Raw genomic sequence first — 24620 nt, 5'->3', positions numbered from 1 at the left:
TGCTGTTCTCCTGGGGAAAAAAATCATCTTGTTTGCACAGTGTCTGCAGGTTTAAACACCTTGTTGATGAGAATGATTAACAGAAAATGACCAGACTGGAAGTCTACAGTAATTCAAATAATATTCCACAAAGATGACACTTTTCTCCATTCTGATGTTTGATGTGAACATTAATCAAATCTCCTGTATCTGCTTGGTTTATGCATTGTGCTGCTGCCACATGATTGGCTGACTAGTTGAATGCATAAATAATCAGTTGTACAGGTGTCATTATCTATAATGGAAAAAAATTATATATAAAGACATTTAAATAATGATTCAAATAAATCCTCATTTCCAATAAATCCAAACAATTAAAATTCTTTAGTCCACATTCTGCCCAATCTAATGTGGGTTATAGTAGTGCACAGTTATGAGTGGACCATTGCCATATATGAATCTTTATTTAGCTGCAATAATGGATACAACCATGTACAATTAGGCAGTGATTTGGCAGTTTACAAACATACAGTCAGAAGTTAAAATTCCACTCAAAATTCTACTGTAATTTAAAATACGGACATCATTCTGGTAGAAAACAATAGCTTTATTATGTACCCAAATACTTCATGTACATTGTGCATTAATTCTTCTGAAATATATATCAGTTTGATAGTGCCCTTTAAAAACATTTTAATGTTTAGATAAATTTATATTCCTGAAACATATTTACCAAGAAACTGAAGAGTAACTGACAGTGAAAAATATTCAATGATTTTTTTTTTATACAATTTTTTTTCCCAAAGTGTACCAGTAGGTTTATTGCTTTCTGTTGTGTTAGTGTTTCTTGCTGCTTTTAGTTGGTTTGGGGCTTGGTGTGGGCTGCTGGCTCACTTCTTTCAGTTCAAGAATGGCCTCCTTGTTAGCAACTGGTGAAACAGACTTACTTGCTGAAATACAAATGCAAAAATATGTTAAATGAGTTTTCATATCTCTTAATTATTAATCATGCAAAAGCAAAATACAACTTTCTGTAGTTGTAGGACAGCACTGAGAACATGGGGTGCTGTAGTGTTGTAATGATATGTTCCTTTCAATGATACTTATGTGAATATTTAACCTAGTTTACAGCTGGTCATTTTTTAATGGTGTGCATTTACATTTACAGCATTTGGCAGACGCCTTTTTGTCCAGAGCGACGTACATAAGTGCTTAAATCTCTAACATTGAATCATTAATGCTGGCTCACTAGGTTACATACTTAAGATACCATGAGTTTAAAACATTTGTTCAAAGTTACAATGAAAAAGTGTCAAAGGTTGTGTTTTTTTTTTTTTTTTTTTTTAAATGCAAAAGATAAGAAAAGAAGTGCTAGTTGAAGTGTTTCCTGAATAAGTAGGTCTTCAACCGCCGCTTGAAAATAGCCAGTGACTCAGCTGTCCGGACCTCTAGGGGAAGGTCATTCCACCACCTTGGTGCCAGAACAGAGAAGAGTCTTGTAGTATGCTTGCCTCTTACCCTGAGAGATGGTGGAACCAGTCGGAACCATTTTTACATTTTATGTTGTAATTGAAGTCCAACTGCTGTATAAAGCATAATATGCAAATAAGTTGGTGCTAGCTGTACAGTGGGATGGATTTGATCACGTGTGTTGGGTTGGTTTTTGGTTCATTTAGCCCTATTCTATTTTGATGGAGAAACAAGCATTTTTGGAGGGTTTTTTGTGTGTTCAGCCTACCTTTGGTTTCTAGACTGGCTCTTTGTGGAAGTTGTCTCTCTAAATCATGGATCCTCTCCAAAGCTGTCTGAAGGGCTTCCTCTGCCTTTAGAGCCCTCTCTTCAGCACTGATAGCACGAGCCTCCACAGCTCTACACACACACACACACACACACACAGATTGCCGATTATAAACCCAAGCTGTGGTTATAGTGAATCACCTGTGATATGGTTTTAAAAATGAACATGATAACAAAGCAGATTTATACATTATAACAAATTCTGGTATAAATTTTCATTTCATTCATTTTCTACCGCTTATCCAAACCACCTCGGGTCACGGGGAGCCTGTGCCTATCTCAGGCGTCATCGGGCATCAAGGCAGGATACACCCTGGACGGATACAGGATACACCCTGCCAACCCATCGCAGGGCACACACTCTCATTCACTCACGCAATCACACACTACGGACAATTTTCCAGAGATGCCAATCAACCTACCATGCATGTCTTTGGACCGGGGAGGAAACCGGAGTACCCGGAGGAAACCCCTGAGGCACGGGGAGAACATGCAAACTCCACACACACAAGGTGGAGGCGGGAATCGAACCCCCAACCCTGGAGGTGTGAGGCGAACGTGCTAACCACTAAGCCACCGTGCCCCCCGGTATAAATTTTAAATGTATTCATTTATAAATAATGAGCATTCTAGAGGAAATGTTGGAAAGGAAAAACTCCCTGAGATGACATGAAGAAGAAGAAGAAGAAGAAGAAGGCCAATCAAATGAAGTAACTGAAACTGGCTGTTGTATCATTTATATTACACTTACAGTAGCTCCTGCTGAAGAAGCTCCAAAGTACACAGTGCACTAAAAGTCTGCTGTGCTTTCTCAGAGCATGGATCCATAGGATAACTGGTCTACAAAACAATAAACATATTTATAATTACTTAATCAGTTGGTTTTACCTAAAGTGTTTCACAGGGGGATTTAAACAAACACTGACCCCAGTGATGTCCAATGGTTCTTCTCCCAATATCTGTTCAATAATTTGGCCATCATGGCCTATAAGCTTCATGACTGAGCTTCTTTTTTCATTCTCACTGACATCCTCTTCCCTTTCCTCCACCTATAGTTACAATAAGTTCATTTCAATGAGCAAAAGCAATCTGTGTGACAAAACAAGCGAGACGGTGTTTCATGTACAACACATCAGCAGTGTGTATGTTGTATTAATGTTAATGTCTTGTAAAAGTCATTGACCTGCTTATTCATTTTTTGGGAAATATAAGGTCTTCCTCCTGCTGTTACAGCTGCCTTCTCATCTTCATTGACTTCTGCTGGCCTTTCTTGAGTGGCATATACATCAACCTAAAACACAAAGGACAATTTTGCATGTGTCGTGTTTATTCCTTTGGAATAAAACTCCCTGTACCATTTATTTGAGCAGGTTGCAGCACAACAAATGCATTTGGGTAGAGAGCCAAACAGGCAAGGAGTAAGATGGATTTAGTGAGAACATAATTAAACGCTGATTTGACCGCACTGCAGGAATAGAATTAACCCTCCCCTTATCGGTTACAAGCTTCAGGTATACAGAGTAATATTTTCTCACATATATACTAACTGAACTAACATTCGAAAAGCAAAAGAAAGCCAGAAAACAGAGCAGATTGTACAGCATTTAGGATATGTTAGACTAATTGCGTGTCTAATTACATCTCACAAAATTGTCCCCAAATCAATCAATATTTAAACAAATCTCAGTATTTGTTCTACTATCTGTTTTAGAATTGCAAAACACAATATCTGCTATAAAACATATTACACATAACTGAAGGTTCAAGGATATTCTGACAATATCCTCTTAGCATATCTTGGAGTGAAACAGCTCAGGAACATTTTATAATGAAGGGATAAAGCTTCTCACTGGAGAGTCTACCCTCTCCACAGATGAAGAGAGGTCAGTGATGAACTTGGGAACAGCTTCGTCAGGCAGTGGCAGCTCCAAATGGCGTCCCATCAACTCACACAGCAGGATCTGACAGATGTCCACCCACTCGGCACACTCCCCCTGACACAAACACATTCGCATGAAAGAATATACTTTCTGACTGATTGCCAAGATATGAAGTATCAGATCCTGGTCATAAGTCCAGTAAGAATTATAAGAAGTATATAGTCATATAATTGTACAACGTATGGCTACCAAATCCAAACCAGTAGAACTATAATATTTTCTAATAATTTTTTGACAGGCAAATTTTACCTAAGCAGAGATGAGAGATCTTTTACCTGAAGCTTGTTGAGCTGGTAAATTTCATTTTCTGCATCATCCTGAGTCATATTCTTTTGCATCATCTCCTCGACGATAGCCTGGCAAGAACTGGAGAGTGATAATTAAATCAATAATAGGGACTACTAACAAAAATGCTAACAAACATCTCCTCACAGGAAATTACTTCTTGTTAAATATAACATGTTTGAACAAGGGCATTTAAATATATTCCTGTGATTTTGCATTGTAGTTGGAAGAGCTTCTGAACAGCTGAATATTTTTTCCTGCTTCATGCCTATGAGAGACCTTTAGTCATTCATGCTATAGAGATTGTGAGAACACCGCCATTACCTTGTGATGTATTTGGAGAAGTAGTTGAGTTTCTGTGAAAGATTCCTGGCATCTTCCTTTAGCTTCTGAAAAGACACATCCTTAAAGACATTTAATTCTGGGCTTGGTGGAGAATGTGGCTCTTGGCCATCACACTGGTCTGGCACCATAAGTAGCAGAAGATCCACCATCCAGCGAGTTTGCAGAGCATGCAAAGAGTTGACCTGTTTATCACAGATGAGCTCATATGACTGCTCTATGGACTCAGAGCATACATAAACACACATAGAAGAGCTAATACTATACCTCCTCACAAAGTGTCAGGTTTGTGTAGTCATAAAAGTTGTTTTGAGATGAGACAAACTCCCTCAGCATGTTCAGGACATCATTGATTTCAATCCTGCCATAAAGACAGATCGCTCAGAGGTTAATCAGTTATACATGCTGCGCAGTACTGTTCATAAAAATGTTAAAACTTACTTGGTATGAGGCTTCTGCTTTATCTTCTCACTCTCTGCCTGGGTGTTGTTCACATTTACCAGGGCCTCTTCACACATATTTATACAGCTTCCTAGGGCCTTCTCAAGCTTCCACCATTCAGAGTGATGTACCAGGTCTAACTGTCCAATAAGACTCTTCAGTCTATTAGCCCAGGATCCAATTACTCCAGCAAGAGTAATCAACTGTTGATGAATTCCTGCAGTAGTAAAAATAGTGAGTCCTAAGTAAGACATAATTCTCACTTTGTGGAGTAAAGTCGAATTGTTACATTGCTATATACATCAGTAGCCCATAGGCGTGACTGCCAAAATAGTTTAATCTTCAAATATCTAATCAAATTAAGCTGCCCAACAATTTTTTTTCCTTGTAAACAAATTGATCTTATTTGCAGCCAGTATTTGTCTTGGTTAGTACCAGCAGATGAGGAACCAGTGTGTAATATGATGGACAAAAATGATATTGTGTTAACAACCAAATATAAGCAAGATGATTAAAAAATGTAATTAGTTAATAGCAAGTTAACAGACTATAGACTTACTAGCAACAATACCAACACTACACTGTTTTTACATTTCTTAGATAATTGTCACCAATGATTTTATTACATTACAGTAACTGTGAAATTCAGCTTTCAACACTGATAATATTGCATATTAAGATCTGCAAGAATCTCACATCAACCCGGTTAGGTCAGTTGTATTCCTAGTTCATTCTGACACAAAACAAGTGAAATTTTGAATCTTTGAATTTTGTAACCTGGTGGTAGAGAAAAAAAGAATTGCAGGCACGAAAAAATTTCTTACCGCTCTCTCCATCAATTCGGATACCCAGCTGTGTGTACAGCTCAGTGATAGCGTGGCTCAGTTCTCTCATGGCTGCCTGACCATTAGGAGCCTCTTTATCTAATGCTGGATGTCTCCTGAACAGCTGCATACACACCTCCACCCACGAATCCTGCAGCTGCTCTAGTGTCTGAATTGTCTCTTGACCAGAGAGAAGGTCTGCTCCTCCATACCTCTCACACAGCATGCTCAACACCTATTGACAAATACAACATGCTACAATATGAAAAACTCATTCTCTGGCCTTAAATGGTTAAGAATAAATAAACAGAAGTTAGGAATTTCTAACCATCGACCACTGCTTCAAGTCATTACACAACACCTCCACCGAAGTTTTTTCAAATTTTACATCAGGGCTCCTACAAAAAGTTAGTTATAAATCAACATGTAATGAATTAGATCAATTAAAATCTAAATGAATAAAAACAAGGTAAATCTTTACCTCAGGTTATCCTCACAGAACTTGTGCCACCTGACAAGGCCAATCTGGATGGACCTGATACTCTCATACTGTTTTTTTTCAGTCTCTCTGAGTTTCTCCATGAAACCGGTCAGCTGCTCTTTCCACTGGTCTGTCAGCTGCATGATGCGACTCAGGTTCTCAGAGTCCTGCGTTTGTTATAACATGTTAGTCTTTCATACCTAGTGTGGAAATGTTTATGCTTTATTATAATCACAACTCCTGCAAAACTGCTGTGTTGGTACCTTTGCTATCAGGACATTAGTGAAATGCTCTGCTGTTTTGCTCCATGCTTGCTCACTAACATGAAGTCTGTTGATCAGCTGCAGGTTGTTTAATTTAATAACCTGGAAAACGTTCAGATTTACATTTAGCTGACTAAAAATACCGACACGGTGACCTGATGTGGACATGTACATAAAATGTGCTCATACACAAATAATCCAGACAGAAAATGTCCTCAAACTTCATTATAACTTGAAATGAAATGATTATTTATGGCAAATCTTCTATTAATTTATTCTATAAATCTGTTGCACATCCTTTTCAACTTCAAGGTCCACAGTTTCTTAGAAGCCAAACTGGTTTGAAAGTTAACTTGATGTTTAAAATTCATTGTTATTATCAGACCTTGAGAGCGATGCTGTATGTGGCCTTGCTCCATAAGTCCTTCTCTTCAGTCAGTACAGCCACTTGCCCCTCCAGCCTCTGCCTCTGCAGTTCATATAGACTGTGATACTCCCCAACAAGGCTGTAAAGGAAACCTGCACGTCATCTAAAATCCATATACTATACTCTATCGGTCTTATCAAAGCTCTAGTGTCAATTTAAGATCAGATAGTGAGATCTCTAAATAATACTATAAGAGCCTGAATTACATATAAATAGAGCTTCATATTATATTAATACTGTTACATGGTGACTAAGCCTTCGCTCTACTGACATACATGTTTACTCACTCAGAGTCAAGCTGTGATTGCTTCAGTGCTTTAGCCAGATCCTCCTGGGCCTTTTCAGCCTGCTTGAATACATGCTCATCATGATCACACAGCTGATTTAGCTCTCTGAATTATAGTAGTAAGACAGCATCATATCAACAGAAAAGCATATCAGGTAAAATATGAATGTTTAAAAATGCAAAGAAGAGTATCAATTGCTCCTTTCACACTACAGAGGATTTTCACAGACACACAGAGGTATTTTGACAGAATACAGAATAATGACTTGAGAATACTTATTACTACACTTTTCATTCTAATTACAATGCAAGTAACATAGGACTTTACTTATTGAGTTGTGTAATAGAGTGCTTGAAGCAGATGATCTCTTCAGTCAGCCGGCGGTCCAGAGCTCTCTGTGCCAGAGTCTCTGTATGCAGACTTATGAGCTGACGTGGGATTCGGTCTAACAGAGTCACATACCTGTGCCTAAGGAAATCCAAGACATATTTATTCATATAGAGAAACAGAGGAAATGTGTTATTATGCTGGTGAGGTCACAATTAAGTAAGAAAAGTAAGGAAGCTTAAATAATAGTGTTTGAGAAGAGCACACACCTGAGTTTAGCTAGTAGCTGGCCCCTCTCTCTACACTCCACGCTCACCTGCCGGATTAACTCATGAAACACGATGTTGTAGATGTTCTGCTCCACCCGCACCAACTCCAGCAGACCCTGTAGCTGAAACCCAAAAGAAGGCATCAGGGCTATGCTTATTTTATTAGTCACTTATGCAATCAATTCTCTGCAACTGACTGCAGTATCATATTTGTAGATGTATTCCTCTAATATGCTTAGTACAAATATGTATGTGTTAAAATTAAATTTCAAAACATTCGAGGGCATGTTTGCCAATTTATCTTTTTAAGTACTAATCATGACACAGCTCACCAAACATGTTTTGGTTTGTTTTGTGGTTTTGCATCATGGAAATTACAAAACTATTGGGAAAGCAAAAGTAATCTAAAAGTTTATTTGCTGTTAGCTAAAATGGGCTACACTATACAGCCTGAGGTATGTTTCAGCCACAACCATTGCTTTGATGAAAACAGGAACAACAACAGCTCAACCAGGAAGCAGTAGACCACATGTTTTGGGCATATTGTTTAGATTAGATTAGATTAGATTAGATTCAACTTTATTGTCATTGCACAAGGGTACAAGGCAACAAAATGCAGTTAGCATTATCTATCCAGTAGTGCAAAGTAGAAGTGCATATTGAGTATACATGAGCAATTTATTTGCTACAGAAGGGATAGATATAGATTAAATCGATATACTTTAATGATCCCCAAGGGGAAATATGGGAGTATTCAAATACTTCATGCACTTTGTTGGAACTCAATTTTCAAAGTTTAATTCATGCAACATTAACACTGTGCCTTATAATATGAATTAATGCATACCTGTGACAGGCCTTTGACCCCCTCAAACTCTTGATTGGCACCTGCCTTTTCCAGCATATCATCCATTACCCTCATCAGCTGCGCTGCCTCCAAGCGCCCACTCGGCCTCCTAGTGGGCACGTGGATTGTTTCAAGCATGATTTTTAACAGCATATAATATCACAGTCACACATATTATGCGCATAAGAAATAAAAACTTTCACTACACTATTACAGGTCAATAATCACTGAAAGGTTAGTGTGATGCAGCATCTTGGAAAGCTGAGTTACTGTTACCATCCTAGGTGGTTTATATTTTCCTATAACATGGATTCTCAAATTGTATTCAATAAATGATGTATGATTTATTATTTAATTATTAAATATTATTTATTATTATTATTATTCCATTTAAAAATTATTACACACATTTTTAATTCCTTTATGAAAAGCATAAACCATACAAGTCCCTTTGTTATTTTTTGTTTGTTAATTGTCTATTCGCATTAATGTAATTAATCAACACATTTTGATCAATCAGCACTGAGAATTATTTAGCGCTTTGGCTTAATTTGTAGTCATTTCTTTGACTGTTATTCAGATATATTTTAAGGTTATTGTAACTCACATTGATGGAAAGATTTTAAGTCCTTTTTTCTCATCCTCTAGCAGAACTGTATATTTACTGAAAGCAAATAAAGAATAAAATTATAAATAAAGAATGATAAAAGGTAAACGTGTCATGTGTAACAATACATTAACTAGATGCGTCGTTTAGTGGTCTGGTGTTTGACATTCATGTCAGTGATACTTACTCATCATAACACTGCAGTGCTTTCACTCCTTTATTTGTCATTATATGGTATTCCTCTGGGATTAAGGTCTCCGTAGAATTTGTATCCTGTGTGTTAAAATCACACTATAAGTCTCAGTAAGGAAGGACTGTTACAGGATTTAGGATTTTCTATTGTGCCTGACTTACCTTTTGACTATCTTGCAAAGAAATGGTGGCCCTCTCAGGCATGGGCGGGAGGAAGATTCGCTGCCTCTGAGCTGCCAAAGCGTCACACAGAAAGGATATATCCCTATTCAGACATAAACAGTCAATACCCTAGGATAGCTGTACTGCATATTGTTTAAGTCGGTAGTAATGCTAAGAAGAAATGATCAACCTGCCAGCTCCAGTCACAGATGTTGGCTGGTCGAGAAAGTAGTGGTATTTTTTGCGGCCAGTGTTGTGGTGCCATACTGCATCCGGTGCACGTATTCCACAAACCTGTACCAAAATGTAAAAATAACTCCACTGGTTCATTTAAGCAGATAGAAATAATGCAACCACAACATCCAGGGTCTCCTATAGCAAGCATAAGCAATTATTCTGACAAACCTTTGGGTGTTTGTAAGTTTTGTTGTACTGGTCTCTGTCTTGTGGGCATACAGTTGAGGTGAGATTAGAGAGAAGCTCATCCGGTATGAAGTCATTTTGCCCATTGTCTAGTGAAAGCACCGGCATTTGGAGTCCTTCATTTACTGAAGATCTGTCTTTTACTTCTGGAAGTTCAGCCACTAATGCACATAGATGGTCAAGGCTGAAATGTCTCTCAAAAATGGACTTGTAGTATATAAGGGTAGTGTTAAGGACTATATAAAATGAATTCTTTACAAATGGCAGAAGTAGACGCAAGAAGGATGAGAAAGATGAGATTGTATATGAATTTTCATTTATTCTTTCTGAGTTTCTTTTTTGGTTCCTATTTGAGCTGTTACATATAAATGAACCATATAGCTATGCAATTTCAATAGTCTGTGAAGGACGTTTCAGATATGTTACATCCATAATACGAAAATTTTTTGAGTTTTTTTTTGATAACATTAGTATTTACAAGTATATTTAGTAACACTCTTAGTAACTCTATGTAGGTATACAATTACTGACTAAAGCATTAATTGTTGCTCTGTACAATGTGTCAAACGACTTTTACCCCTAAAGGAACCATGAGATCCACCACTGGTTACTTATTATGGTGGTAATAATATGAGTGTATCTGGCACAGTTAAGGCGAGTTAAGGCTTGTTGGTATAGTCATTGTTGGTTTCTGTTCAAATTATGATGTTAGCTGGATATTTTTTGGTTAGTGGACTATTGTTTAACCCATGTTCAAGTACTCAATGTTCACCAGGGCAGCAGCTAATATTTTAATCCTGAATGTTGATCTGCAGTTTCCCTGAAAGATCACTCCATAGAAATGAGACAGAAGAGGAAAATGAAATGATAGAACATTAGTATGATTACTCACAGTTGTTTTCTTCATCAGAAGCTAGAACAGAGTGATTTAATCTCTTCGATCTCCGGCTCTCTGGCTTCGGGAAAGCAGGAGGTGACGGACCGCAGTTTACGCACGCAGACATGTGGTTAATTGGTTAATTATCAGCCGACAGATGAACCAAATGATAACATCATGATAAAAAACACAAATTTTTGAGTACTTTTGAGCGGCCTAGCTTTACCCCACAGTGCTCAGCACGCGCGGACAATAATAAAGTTTGTTGCCATGGGCGCATCGCGTTTCCACGCAACTTCACGAGGCTGAGACTAAATGCGCAAACTTCCGTAAATAGTGCGCCATCATGTTAACGTAGTGAGATAGCGCACTATTTTACACAGGACCTATTGCGGTAGTGTGCGGATAAAGCATGTAAGCAAACGACTGAGGACTATTAACGCGATTTGTTTGGAAATTATACCAATTAATGAACTGCTCCTTTTTTTTCTGTCCTCTTATGAGATATTCGGTGCGCAAAGTTCTTACATTTTTAATGATAATTCGGTTTAAATTATTGATGAAAACTCAATAGCCTTTTCAGCGCCTTGGTGAGTAACTAACAGTAATTATTAAGGAGCTTATTAAACAGTTTTCCTTTAGATTGACGTTTTTACTAGATTCACAGCAACTTAAAAGTAATTACACTAAATAATGAATGCATGTACAGTATATTAGGATTCTCTTATATACACTATAATAAACCTCTTCGATGGAAAATGTTTGCTCTTTTCCCATTCTGCACAATCAAATGCAGGGAATTAAAAATAAATACATAAATAAAACTATGCATGTGGATGTGTTTACAAAAAAAAAATCAATATGCTTTGTCCCCAGACACATATTTATTACATATAAACATTTGACAAAGACAGATGATAAAACATGCTATACTGTATATGTTACAGCACTCCATACATTTAAGTGTTGCATTGCAGTCCTACTTGTCATGACCTATAATGAACTGACATAATCAAAATCTCACTTCTCTTAGAAAGTCAGAAAAGCTAGAATTATTATTTGTTATAATTATTAATGTTTTATTATTAATGTTGTTATAATAAAATTCTGCACAAATTTGATAATCTTTCAAAGCAGCTGATAAGGTCTGCATTTCTTTTGCTCAACTATTCAGCCACCTTTTTTCCTTTGTCATGTTTAAATACTGATATGAATCCTCATTACAGTGCAGCACTACTTTATTTTCTTGATCTTTCATCACTTATGCAAAAAAAGGGTTCTTGCTCAGAGAGTTCTTCAAATTCGAGGTAGGTCCTGAAGCAAGTATATCTACACAGCTGTTCCTGAGTACCACTGGTATGAATTTACCCTAATTTAGCTGAGGATTTTGTGGTAAGGATGGAGCATAAGAGAGGAGGTGAATGCACAAATGTTGGTAATCATGGAGGGTCCAGCCAGGACTGGTGAAGCTGGCAGGAAGGTTAGTTTGGACACCTCTCCATACGACGAACACAAGTCTGTACTGTCTTCACTCTTTTCCAGTGGGTCAAAGGAGATCTGGTTGTCTCCACTGGTTTCCTCCTCCTGCCCAAAGCCAACCACCTGAGTAAAGGAGGATATGAATTAGCAATAACACATCAGCACTAGTGTTGGTTTATGTACTACAGACACATGGCTAAGACACTCACTATGCAATCATAGAATAAACACATTAGCACTGGTCTTTACAGGTGAAGTATTGCACTCACATGTACACTCAGCTTCTTGCTCTCTGTACCTCGGTGCTCCGTATACCAAGACACCAGATCTGCTTTGGTCATCTGCTTCAGAGCCAATATCTGTCAGCCCAAGTAACACATAGTATAATATTTTATTTCGTTAACTTGCACACACAATATCCTTACCTTTTTTTTTTAAATCATATTCAAAGCAATAAATTTACCCAAAATGCACCAATGCACTAAGAAATGTTTGTTGTTCAGTTCTGGACTGGAGCTACAAGGCTAATTTATCTAACAAGAAAGACTTTAAGTGAATGGACAGATAAAGCACCAGAATGTAAACAACATGATTTTCTAACCTCTTTGCTGAGTCGGTCAAACAAGTACTGCTGAGTGACCACCTCAAACCAGTTTCTGTCCACCTCCTCACCAAGGTGTGTATCTTCACACTCCTTCAGCTTGATCAGAGCAGTGACTTGTGCCTGAAATGCCTCGTCTGACAGATTGGTCATCTTCTCTCCAAAGTTCACCAAGAACTCTTCGATTTTATGCTCTACAAAGTCAGTGCTGTCAGAGTGACAAAGGCATAGACAGGTACTCAAACTCAACACAGTCAACTTGCATATCCATTAGGTCTACTGAACATATTAATAATGACCGTAAGCTGCAATTTAATAGAGAAACACTATAATAATAATTCTTTAATTTTAACCCTATAAATATGGTCTTAACTGTGTAACTATGAGGCTGACTAACACATTTAAAAAGCCACCTGAATTTGGTTGCCTGAGTCTCAACAGTCACTGAGAAGCCAAGGATACTGGATGTGTTTCTGCAGGTAGGGTACACCTGATAGCTGTGGGATAGAGTAGAAAGAACATTAGTCATCTTTCATCAGCGCTAACCACTCAAGGGCACCCAGAATTTTACACAAGTAATTGCAATTAATAGATAATTCTCAACTGACCCCAAAGTCTCTTTAGTCCTCAGGAAATCAAAGCAGGGCTCCTCCATGTGCATCTAACCAACAAAAAACAAAACAAAGCATGAGTGCACACACACACACAAAATAATAACACCATCTACCCTTGCTGATGTGGTATATAACTGAGTTGTTTAACTCTTACCACAAGCAGCTCCATCAGCGCATGCTCTCTGAGGCTTTTAATCCCAGACTGGAACAAAGATATCAGATAATATCATGACCATTTTTTAAATATACAAGATAGCTTTCAAAGTGAGATTTAATTAACTGTTCAAACTTAAACAAAATTCTAAATTATTTCATATGTAATTGATCAGCCAAGGTGTTAGATCTCAAAAGTCTGCTTTAACAGTTTTTACTGGAGCTACTGGGCTAATGTACCAAGTAAGTCACTTTGACATTTTTGCTGAAATATGGACATAAATTTAGATTTGTAATGGGCAAAACAAAACTTGTGAGACAGATGAGAAAAAAGGAACTGATTCTGTTTTAGGTGAGCAGACAGTTTGATTGTAAATCATTACAGCATACAGTCTTATGGAGAAAAGACAAACAGTGCATTGTGTACACAAACACAATAAATACCTGATAATAAACAGTGACTTCAGAGTTGGCATCACCCTTGTTAAGGGACTGAACTTTACACAGGTGATGCTTCTGTGGCAGATCCACCACACGGAATAGAACAGGAGGCTCAGATGGAAGTGGCTGAAACTGGAGCTTCCTGTATGACAAAAGAACACATAAAACATTGAGTAGAGCCTGGAGAGGAGAACACTGCCTAGTTTAAACCAGTAAATAAAAAACAAGTAAATACAGTCACATTAAATGTGCATTATTTTTGATGTATGATTTAAATAAGTGGTTCTTGTGTTTATATGTGAATCCCTGCTATAAAACAGGGTTCATTTCTTTTATTACTGTATGAATTTCAAACCTGTGCAAGAATCCTGTAATACAACTGACTCAGTGTATAAAATGGCTGATTTATTATCAGGATGTATTAACAGGGGAAATCTGAAAACACACAGTGCACAGGGTACATGGTAACCCACTGACCAAAAAGTAGGAATAAAAAACATGCACTTACTCAACAAAATACTGCAGGAAAACTTTGGACTCCTGTGGGAGCAGAGGTATAACAGTAACTAGGATTAGAAGGATGAAGCTGATTTGTGACAATATTCATCACTAACTACTGAAAAATGTGTCTTGTTTTAGACTCTCCAACATTTATATACTCAAGTTAGAGTTGACTCACATCACTTGTAATGTTGCCCTGCACAAGTCCTTCCACAAACATTTCTGACTTAAACTTAGTGACGAACTGCATCAGATCTTCCACAGTGAGGTTCTTAGTGATGGCCTGGTATTTTTGGATGACAGACCATCGAGAGGGCTCCAGGATCTGTAGGCGCACATCTCTGTAACAAATAAGAGTCTAGGTCATCAAATTAAAATAACAACAAAAAAAAAAAAAAAAAAAAAAAAAAAAAAAAAAAAAAACACAAAACAACACCGGGCCACCATGAAGTTGGCTAAGATGGGGATACGTCCAAGGACCCATAGAAAAGAGACAAGGCCGCTCATTTATATAATTCAGAACGATTAAAGGAAGATTTAAAAAACACAAAACAAATAATTCAGATAACCGGCTACAATAACTTTGGTAGTGATGCAAAATGGTGCTTCAGGAGAAACCGTGTTGGTAGCATTATATTTTTATTATATTTTACATGCATGCAAAAACTATTCAATAAAGCAATAATATCACAAACTTCACATTTGTTTGACTATCTTGAGAGAAACATGCAGGAAATTTCCAGAAGCACAGATTAGAATCAATAGTTTAATCAGTGAATAAAGTGGACTGACTTTCCCAGCCTCTCTGGCTTGATGAGGATGTTGAAGTACGTCTTTTTTAACTGCTCTACGAACATGCTGAACACATCAAGTGCTGCAGTGAAGTCTGCCAAGTAGTCTACAATCAGCTTCAGCAGCAACTGTGAAGGCACAAAATAACGTATAATGATAAATTGTAGAAACAATAAAAATAATTCCAAGTACACAAATGTAAATAAGGGGCAGAGTTCAATATCTATTGATTAAGACTAATGAAAACTATCGCGAACAAATAACCAAATATTTTTTGTATACAATTGATCTGCCCAGACACATACGTACAGGAAGTTTGTGATTGAAACCTTTGAGCCGTATGACCAGGCCGTGATCACCTGGAATCAGCTTGTACTCCAACTGGGCCACATCTGCATCATAAGCTGGCTCAGCCAAGTTATGGGCCAGGATGTTCACAAAGATGTCAAACAGAACCAGACTTTATGGGGGAACACAGTAAGAAAGGAAAAGCATAAAAGAGAGGGAAAAATAAATCCCTTACACATATACACACACACCCACACCCATAAACACCCCCCCCCACCCATATCCATACACACCCATACACATCCACACCCCCACACCCATAAACACACACACACCCATATCCATATACCCACACACCCATATCCATACCCATACACTCATACCCACACACCCATACCCATACCCACACACACCAATACACTCATACCCACACACCCATACCCATACACTCATACCCACACACCCATACCCTCATACCCACACACCCATACCCACACACACCCATACCCAAACACCCATACACTCATACCCACACACACCCATATCCATATACCCACACACCCATATCCATACCCATACACTCATACCCACACACCCATACCCACACACACACCAATACCCATACACTCATACCCATACACCCACCCATACCCAAACACCCATACCCACACACCCATATCCATACACTCATACCCACACACCCATACACCCACCCCCACACATTTGGGGTCTGCGGGAGTGAACAAGAAGTGAACCAACACTCACTTATCAGGAGACTCTTGGATCAGGGGTGTCAGCAAGTTGAAGCGGATATATGCTGCAGAGGGAGTTATAAAAATATTTAAGAACATCCACAATCATATGATTAATTTCCTTCCCTTTTATCACCTGTACATCTTACACACACACACACACACACACACACACACACACACACACACACACACACACCTTTTGGTATTTTAAACTTTGTGTCTTTTTTGAACCATAGTTGCCCGTGGCTGCTGTCAACAATCTTGACCGGGAACTCGACGTCAGGACAATCTGATGTTTTCAGTGTGAAATCCGTGGCTATCACCAGACATACAAATAGAAAATGAGAGAATTTGAACCACATACTGTACATTAAACAACAGAAGTGCTTATCATTCAACAGACACCAGAGCAGACCTATGAACTTGTTCTCAGCTGGGAGGTGAAGGGCAGAGTTCAGAGGAAAATCTTTAGACCACAGCTCACTCCATTCAATAGGAATATCTGGAAAGGCAAACCAATATCATTAAGATTCTTTTAACAATACACAGCTTTCATTTCAGTATAATTGTTATGAGCAAGATGTGAAATTGGTTCAGAGACTGAGTGGGACATGGATGCTTTGATGCTTTGACTACACTAGAAATTACAGGTTCAAAGATTGTGTCAAAAATGTCCTAAAATGAGCAAAAGAGGAAAGATATTCTAAAATAAAATACTGCAATTTTCTGATAAAAAAAAAAATATTAATGTGCGAGCAATGTTTCCAAGCCAACCAAAAGGCAAGGGTGTGATGAATACATATGCGGTCTGCACTATGCAGAATTAGTTTTTGTAAAATTAACAGTTAAAACCCTGTAAATACAGAGTGTTTTTTTTAGATTAGAATTTTTGAGATTGGATTAATACTGATGGACAAGTAGGTCATAATAACATTTTCATTTCATCTATCAATGTAATTGTTCAATGTTTTATTGTGAAATCAACCTGTATAGACACTCCAACTGCTTTCATTGTTTCCATTTAAGCCAACTTTTAAGTGCTGAAGCAACCACTAGTGCTGAAATACATTGGCCTGTCTGGCAACAATATGACAGTTATACTGTTTATCATATTTTGCAGATCAGCCTAATGGCTCCCACCTTCGATGCTGTACTGCGTGCCAAACCACTTCTCCTTCAGGGGGCACTGTCCCTCGTGTTCCGGGGATAGAAGCAACAGATTTGCTCTCTCTGGTGTAAGCAGTGCCAAGGCATGGGAAATCACCTTCACACACACACACACACACACACACACACACACAGACACTTACTCTTCCTCTTTCATCTGTGATGAATTAATAGCTACATTAAAATTCAAGCAGTAATGGAGGAAGTGTATGGTGCACATACCTCTGGATTGTATTCAAACATGAGCTGGTCTCCACAGAGAAAGTCCTCTTTAGCGAAAAGCTGCATGTTCTCACAAATTTTCTCCACAAAGTCAATTGGATCGGTCTGTTAAAAAAGAATATGAACTGTAAAAAAAAGAAAAAAAAACTCCTAATTTCATTAGTTTAGTCATTAAAACAAATAAAGTTAAGCAATCACACCTGCTCTTGATAATAAAACTCATTGGCGTCTATCTTCTGAATTTCTTCATAAATCCTGGGGCAGAACACAAGGTAAACAAGAGGTACATTTTCAAGCAGTAATGAACCAAGGTGATGAGTTGTATTTAAAATATATTAATGACTAAATAAGAGATCAGTAAGCTAAGTGGCTAAATAGTCAGTCATTTTAGTCAAACATTTTTATCCACTGAATTTTTTAGCACATAAACTGATTGAAATTTTGAAATTTGTGTACTGATAAAAATATGGAAAACAAATTTACACTGAACTGGCTATACATGGATATCTAAAGCGTACTTGTTTAAGATTCTGTGTTAACAGTGAGAAAGCTTCGGTAGTGGTTTTAACAGCTCCAGGGCTGCTGTACAATGGCTGATCCTGTACTCTCAGTTCAATTACATAATATGTAAAGAAAGCAATTAGGCATCATGTGATGTGTGTACGAGTAACATTTTTGGCACTTAAGGTAAAGTAAATGTTTTTTTTTTTCCAAATAAAAAAGATTAAACTGCAATTCTTTGGCTTGAATGACACTGAGTGTTTTGAAAGCAGTCTTCATGCCATACGAATCTCTTCCTCAGAGGATTAGCTTGGTGTTTTTTTCTATAAAATCACTTGGGAAAGGAAGTGGATAATGTTATCTACTAAATGATATAAATTGCTTGTAACTGCTCCGAGGCTCACCTCTTCTGTGGTCCGAGTTTCTGAAGCATCTTCATGTACTGGAACACCAAATGCACCACCTATAATAATAATAATAATAATAATAATAATAATAATAATAACTGTTTAAACCATGTGCTCATTTTCTAACTTCCCCCTTAGTGCATAAAAAGCAGCTGTGAGTTTTCTGACCTGGTAGAAATTCTGGTAACCCTCGTCTGTCAGTGTGATTGATATGCTAAAGATGGAATAAGTGGTGTTCTGATCAAAACCTGTTTCACTGTTACCTCCAAACAGAGCCAGCGCCCAACACCTAAACATACAAATGTATTAGGTCAACACGAGAGGTCTCTCATTACCATTTAATTTGCTTTTTTTTAAAAATGGGAAATTGTGGGTGGGTGATGGTACAGAACTTACTTCTTCCTGAGCACAGACAGGATACTGCCAGCACCCTCATGTCCAACCAGCCAGGATAGGTAGTGTAAAGGTTTCACCCTGTTGTTGCACACACAGACATGGACTCAGTCTTTTAATTTTTGGTAAACAAATTTCTCTAATTACTGAAACAACTGAGGTACATAAAAACATCCAGCATGTTATAATTTACGCTGACAGCAGTAAGCTTAAGAACAGTAAGGTGTCACGTTTAACCGCTAACCTGTAATGCATTCCTTGAGGAGGTAAAGCCCAGCTGATGGTGAGAGCATGGATTTTTCTCACAGGAACCACTGGAAAAGGAAAAACAGATTTAGCGATATTGATACAGATTAGCACTACTGTGTGAAGTATTCCTTTAATAACACAAAAACAGTAAACAATTGTTCTTTATAAGAATAAAATGTCAAAACCTCTATAAAGCTTGCTGAAATCTGGTGTAGCGAAAGGGTCCTGAAGGTTGGAAAAATCAGGACGTGTCTGACCGCTGAGAATAACAAGAGAAATAAATAAAAGTTAAAAATAATAGTAATTATACAGACATGTCACAGCATTGTACAGCTTATGAAGATGATTAACACATGATGTCTAGAACACTTACTTATTTGGGACATTGATAAAAATTTCCCTCACCCACTCCTCTAAAGTGTCCAGTGTCTCTGCAGAGGAAAGGAGTATTGTATTATCAGTGTGCTAAAAATAAAATAAAAAAAAAAAATCACACAATTAAATAAAACCCTTTTTTGCATGGACAGCAAGTACAAGGCTGTTTAAATTGTTTATAAAAATGAGACTAACTTTAACAACTAGAGGTTTGTGATGTCTGTTACCTCGGGACTGCACAGTGAGGGTCATATAATGAGCAGAGTAGTATCTCCTCCAGAACTCCTGCAAGCGCTCATAAGTATTTATTATCTTCTCCTTTGGTTCATGCTTCAGAGTTTGGGCGTTTCCTTTAAACAAACAAAATGAACCACTTGAGAGTAAATGTAGTATACATTTGAACAATAAGTGAGATTTTCTATTTATATAATATGACAATGCAAACATTGTACAATATTTTATTTATGAAAGCAAGGGAAAATTATCTCACCCCAGCAGAATTTGCTCATGGGATGGCCGGGCTTTGCTAGACTTCCAAATAGCATTTCTCTGCGATGAGAGTCTGATGGCCTGGCCAACTGGTATTCTGCACAACCACCGAAAAAACAATTCTCTCACACACACACACACACCTGAAACTACAGACTCCACTACAGTGCCTGTGTAAAATCCTCCATACAACTCTTGATCTCCAGATGCTTTTCTGTCCCCAGGACCAGTATATTTATTGTAATAATCAACATGCTGACAATGTACTAACCACTGTCCACTGCTTCCACCTCCCTTTCAATAGCATCTTCTATCATCAGAGGGCAGATGAAGAACTGTGCCCACCTGCAGACACATTCAGTGAGTTCATGTGAGTTCCATCATAAATGACAGGTTTAGTTTATAGAAAAATCAGGATCTGGCTTGTGTTATCTAAGATGCTCCATCCATCTATGTTCTATGTATCGCACACACAGATGGCTCCATACAAATAATCTAATTTGGTTATAGTACCTGGCTATGCACTTCTGTGCACAGTGTTCATTTTAATTTACCATTTTAAAAGCAAATATGTGGGTGAAATGTCCCATACGATACACGATGAGATTAAAAGGTATTCTGCATATGAATACATAAAACTCGCCTATCCAGTGCCTCTTTGAAGTACTTCTTCTGAACATCAAACTGGAAGATGGTCCTCTCCAAGTCTGTTGAAGCGTTGTCACTGCCGCCGTGCTTCTTTAGAAATGCATCAAAGCCATTCTCAGCTGGGTATTTTTCACTGCCCATAAACACCACTGAGAGATAGAGAAACAGACAGCACATGCATATGTAGCAATGAAAGCTTTTTGTTAAAGCTGACGTGTTAATGGCAGACTGTCATCAGAAAAAACCACCATACAAAGCTCAGACAAATGTAACCTTTCCACTGTGAGCAAATAGCTGTAATATGAACTACAAATATGTGGGTATGTCCAAGCTAATGGGCCATAAGTGGAGCATTATTATTAATAGCAATCCATCACATTCAGAGTAACAGGATCGGAACACTTTAGCAGCTACACTTCAAGAAAGATAAAGAGAAAAATAGAAAGATAGACAACACCCCAAGCCATTACTCGATCTCTTCACCATGATCTTTATTCCTGCTCAATTTATAAGATAACTTATTAATAAAAAGGGTGGAATGAAGAGCAGATTGCAAATGCTCATAGAAGGGCATTCTTTTAGATATGTAAATATTCCAGCTCAGCCAGGTCAGTGTTTATTAAGGGCGCACAATTATTAAGGTTTTTTTTTTTTAAATAACGTGAGGTTACTGTTCAGGAAAATTTGAAAACCATGAACCAGCAGAAGAAAACTAAATGATATAAAAACAGGTTGTATGACAGGTATGGTAATAGCTTGCATGACAAAAACAAGCAAACAAAAAAAAACTTACTATGCTCAAGGAAATGGGCAAGACCAGGCAGATCCTCTGGATCACTGAAGCTTCCCACACAGATACAAAGAGCAGCCGCTGACTGAGAAAGTGAAAGGTTCATCGTGTCATTAATACGTGCTTTAACAATTTATTTTCTGTTATTAACAATATAGTATAAACTAATGTGGTATTATGATATTCCACAGTATTCACACCAAAAATATCTGTAAGGAAAGGGGAAAAAAATTTACACAATTTGAGACATTCAAACATTAGTTATAATGTCCAAATCTTCCTAAACACCCTAACTAAATGGATGATAAATACAGTAGCAGATTAGAACTAAAGTAAAAATCTGCACTGCAGATGATCAGTGAAATGCAGATTAATAAAGGTTCATCACCTGTTTCTCTGATGTGCCTTTCTTTATCTTTTTCTTCACATCACCATTAGAGTCATTATTTTCTCCATCATCATCGCTGTCCTGCTCAGACCCGCCATCTTCCTCCTCCTCCTCGTCACTGTCATCCTCCTTCCCGTTGTCATCACCACTATTATCTGATTGCTCTGACTTACAGTCGCAGACTTCCTGTCCTTGATCTGAGATGAGCAGTGCTTTCAAACCGTTGCTCAACTCAATGTACCTGAAATTTTGATAAGAAAGTTGAATGTTGCAATATGGATGTGCATCAAACAAATCAGCAGCTAAGAGGCCCCATATTACCTGTATTTCTTTGGGTCACTTGGCGATTTAATTATCTGCAAGTCCTCAAGATCTTTCTCTGCGTTCTCTACAGGTGCTCCAGAAACCAAAGTAGCTCTCGGTTCGGTCTGATGCTGCTCACCACTCTCAGGCCCGAGCTCTTGGAGAGTTCCACAGGAAGTTTTTGACTTGTTTTTCTGAGGCATTTCTAGAACAAATCCAACTCAGTGATTACACAACCCAACTAAGTGCAATAAAAACACAATGGTACACATATTCAAGAATATATGTATGTATGTATGTATGTATGTATGTATGTATGTATGTATGTATGTATATATATATATATATATATATATATACACATATATACATATATATACACACACACATATATACACATATATACACACACACACACACATATTATTTACCAGTTTTCTAAATTTCTACCATACACTGACATTGAGTCAGGTTTTAATTTCTTAGATTTTGCCAAAGGCTGCATGTGAAACAGGGCTTCACTATGAATTGCACTAGTTTTGTAGTGTCATTTGTAGTAATGTCTAAATGTATAGAATATACAGTACATTAATGAATATTTACAGTGCAAATCAAAAAGTCACCATCACATGCACACAAAACCCATAATGCACCATCTCAGACATGGTCATACTTTTCATAATAAAGGATGCACTAAACCAACATATTTAATATTTTCAAATAACAACTAAGAAATTAATAACCCAAGTAAACAGACCTATTCAAACGCCGCTGATATAAACGCCCATGGTATAAACACACACCGGTATAAACACACACCGGTATAAACACACACCGGTATAAACACACACCGGTATAAACACACACCGGTATACACACACACCGGTATAAACACACACCGGTATAAACACACACCGGTATAAACACACACCGGTATAAACACACACCGGTATAAACACACACCGGGTTAAAAACACACCGGGTTAAAAACACACCGGTATAAACACACCGGTATAAACACACACCGGTATAAACACACACCGGTATAAACACACACCGGTATAAACACACCGGTATAAACACACACCGGTATAAACACACCGGTATAAACACACACTGGTATAAACACACTATCATTCAAAACAAACAACCCACCGTTAACTAGCTGCTTTAGCTTATTTAAAGTGTCACACAAGAAGATATTCACTCTAACACGCCTGAGAATATATGTCTCTAATGTAGTACATGCTCATCTTACATGAAAAACCATGATGAATATTCAACAACTATATAGATATAAGAATTTGTTAAAGAGTCAATATGCGCCTCATTTACCGGTACAGAGCAAGGAAGCTTTCCTGGTTCTTCTTTTCTCGTCTTATTGTGGACCGCGTCACAAATATCAACAAACCCAAACGTAGGTACACTACATAGGGCAGATAAGTAACAGACTCTCTTACATATGCTCTATCTTCCAGTAGGGATTACGTTTAGTATTGAGACCTGCCCCTAGCTCTAGTATGGAACAATCTGATTGGTGAATAGACTTGGACACAAAAACAAGCGATATTAAGATTGGCTTAGCTGGCAAGTGCTAAGGAGATGTCAGCTTGCCTGTCTTCAAAACTTGAGAGTCATGTAGATTGAATTGTTTGGACGTATATTAGGTTTTCTCTCATATGAGAGCCTAACCTGTAGTGAAATAAGCAACAAATATTTTAATGCATAATGTGGGGAGGCTGCAAGGGATACCTGTTAGCACTTGCACTACAGCAGCTGTAAACCTTCATTAATTACATTTTCAGAAATTTTCACTATTTTAAAAATGACACAGGTTTGTTTAATTGCATTAAACAATTGGCTTATGTGAGCTGTATTATTAAATCTACTGTACAAGGCTGTTCCAATAGATAAGTATTGGGACAAGCACATTAAAATAAAGCAGTGTGAGTTCAGTAGCTAATATAAGGATGAAGAAACATTCATTCATTCATCTTTAGTAATTTATCCATTATCCTTTGCAGCTCATGTGTCCACTACTGGCACATTTTCATGTAATAATAGCATAAATTTTCATATTTAATATAAAATACAGGTGGGCACGGTGGCTTAGTGGTTAGCACGTTCGCCTCACACCTCCAGGGTCGGGGTTCGATTCCCGCCTCCTCCTTGTGTGTGTGGAGTTTGCATGTTCTCCCCGTGCCTCGGGGGTTTCCTCCGGGTACTCCGGTTTCCTCCCCGGTCCAAAGACATGCATGGTAGGTTGATTGGCATCTCTGGAAAAATTGTCCGTA

At 37.8% G+C, this 24620-nt stretch overlaps 2 protein-coding genes across 2 annotated transcripts; both read right to left on the bottom strand.

The window, feature by feature from the left end:
- Positions 1 to 810: 810 nt before the first annotated feature.
- On the bottom strand, positions 811 to 10897 carry axdnd1 (axonemal dynein light chain domain containing 1). Its single transcript, XM_060864501.1, has 25 exons — positions 10786 to 10897; positions 9876 to 10054; positions 9661 to 9764; positions 9471 to 9573; positions 9304 to 9389; positions 9117 to 9173; positions 8510 to 8618; positions 7663 to 7784; positions 7394 to 7534; positions 7067 to 7171; positions 6738 to 6858; positions 6353 to 6454; positions 6090 to 6256; positions 5937 to 6006; positions 5609 to 5843; positions 4785 to 5001; positions 4611 to 4704; positions 4326 to 4528; positions 3992 to 4082; positions 3627 to 3770; positions 2960 to 3067; positions 2703 to 2825; positions 2528 to 2616; positions 1718 to 1848; positions 811 to 929 (listed from the first exon to the last, which is right to left on the bottom strand). Exons 1-25 carry the CDS (start codon positions 10895 to 10897, stop codon positions 817 to 819), a joined length of 3126 nt encoding a protein of 1041 aa, XP_060720484.1. The 3' UTR covers positions 811 to 816.
- Positions 10898 to 11635: 738 nt separating this feature from the next.
- nrd1b (nardilysin b (N-arginine dibasic convertase)) lies at positions 11636 to 23763 on the bottom strand. Its single transcript, XM_060879809.1, has 31 exons — positions 23662 to 23763; positions 22345 to 22531; positions 22024 to 22264; positions 21639 to 21720; positions 20841 to 20994; positions 20469 to 20542; positions 20199 to 20294; positions 19936 to 20058; positions 19707 to 19764; positions 19519 to 19592; positions 19329 to 19398; positions 19088 to 19165; positions 18860 to 18980; positions 18689 to 18747; positions 17984 to 18038; positions 17784 to 17888; positions 17535 to 17658; positions 16810 to 16896; positions 16591 to 16710; positions 16405 to 16456; positions 15661 to 15811; positions 15352 to 15479; positions 14738 to 14900; positions 14567 to 14598; positions 14062 to 14200; positions 13619 to 13666; positions 13459 to 13511; positions 13264 to 13347; positions 12851 to 13058; positions 12519 to 12608; positions 11636 to 12372 (listed from the first exon to the last, which is right to left on the bottom strand). The coding sequence occupies exons 2-31, from the start codon at positions 22527 to 22529 to the stop codon at positions 12145 to 12147; spliced, it is 3282 nt and encodes a 1093-aa protein (XP_060735792.1). The 5' UTR covers positions 22530 to 22531; positions 23662 to 23763; the 3' UTR covers positions 11636 to 12144.
- Positions 23764 to 24620: the final 857 nt, after the last annotated feature.

The sequence above is a fragment of the Tachysurus vachellii genome, chromosome 1, assembly GCF_030014155.1.
Source record: "Tachysurus vachellii isolate PV-2020 chromosome 1, HZAU_Pvac_v1, whole genome shotgun sequence".
NCBI classification, from domain to species: domain Eukaryota; kingdom Metazoa; phylum Chordata; class Actinopteri; order Siluriformes; family Bagridae; genus Tachysurus; species Tachysurus vachellii.
Note: the sequence above shows the minus strand (reverse complement) of the source record. Positions and strands in the feature narration are given on the sequence as shown.

Excerpts from the sequence above, each read along its gene's own strand:
- axdnd1 (XM_060864501.1), bottom strand. The coding sequence starts at position 10,897 with ATGTCTGCGTGCGTAAACTGCGGTCCGTCACCTCCTGCTTTCCCGAAG. Across the intron at positions 4,705-4,784 it reads AAGCAGAAGCCTCATACCAA|GATTGAAATCAATGATGTCC; the intron begins GTAAGTTTTAAC and ends TCTTTATGGCAG. Across the intron at positions 4,529-4,610 it reads ACCTGACACTTTGTGAGGAG|GTCAACTCTTTGCATGCTCT; the intron begins GTATAGTATTAG and ends TGTGATAAACAG.
- nrd1b (XM_060879809.1), bottom strand. The coding sequence starts at position 22,529 with ATGCCTCAGAAAAACAAGTCAAAAACTTCCTGTGGAACTCTCCAAGAG. Across the intron at positions 14,201-14,566 it reads TTCCTGCAGTATTTTGTTGA|GAAGCTCCAGTTTCAGCCAC; the intron begins GTAAGTGCATGT and ends TTTGTCATACAG. Across the intron at positions 13,512-13,618 it reads CGCTGATGGAGCTGCTTGTG|ATGCACATGGAGGAGCCCTG; the intron begins GTAAGAGTTAAA and ends TTTGTTGGTTAG.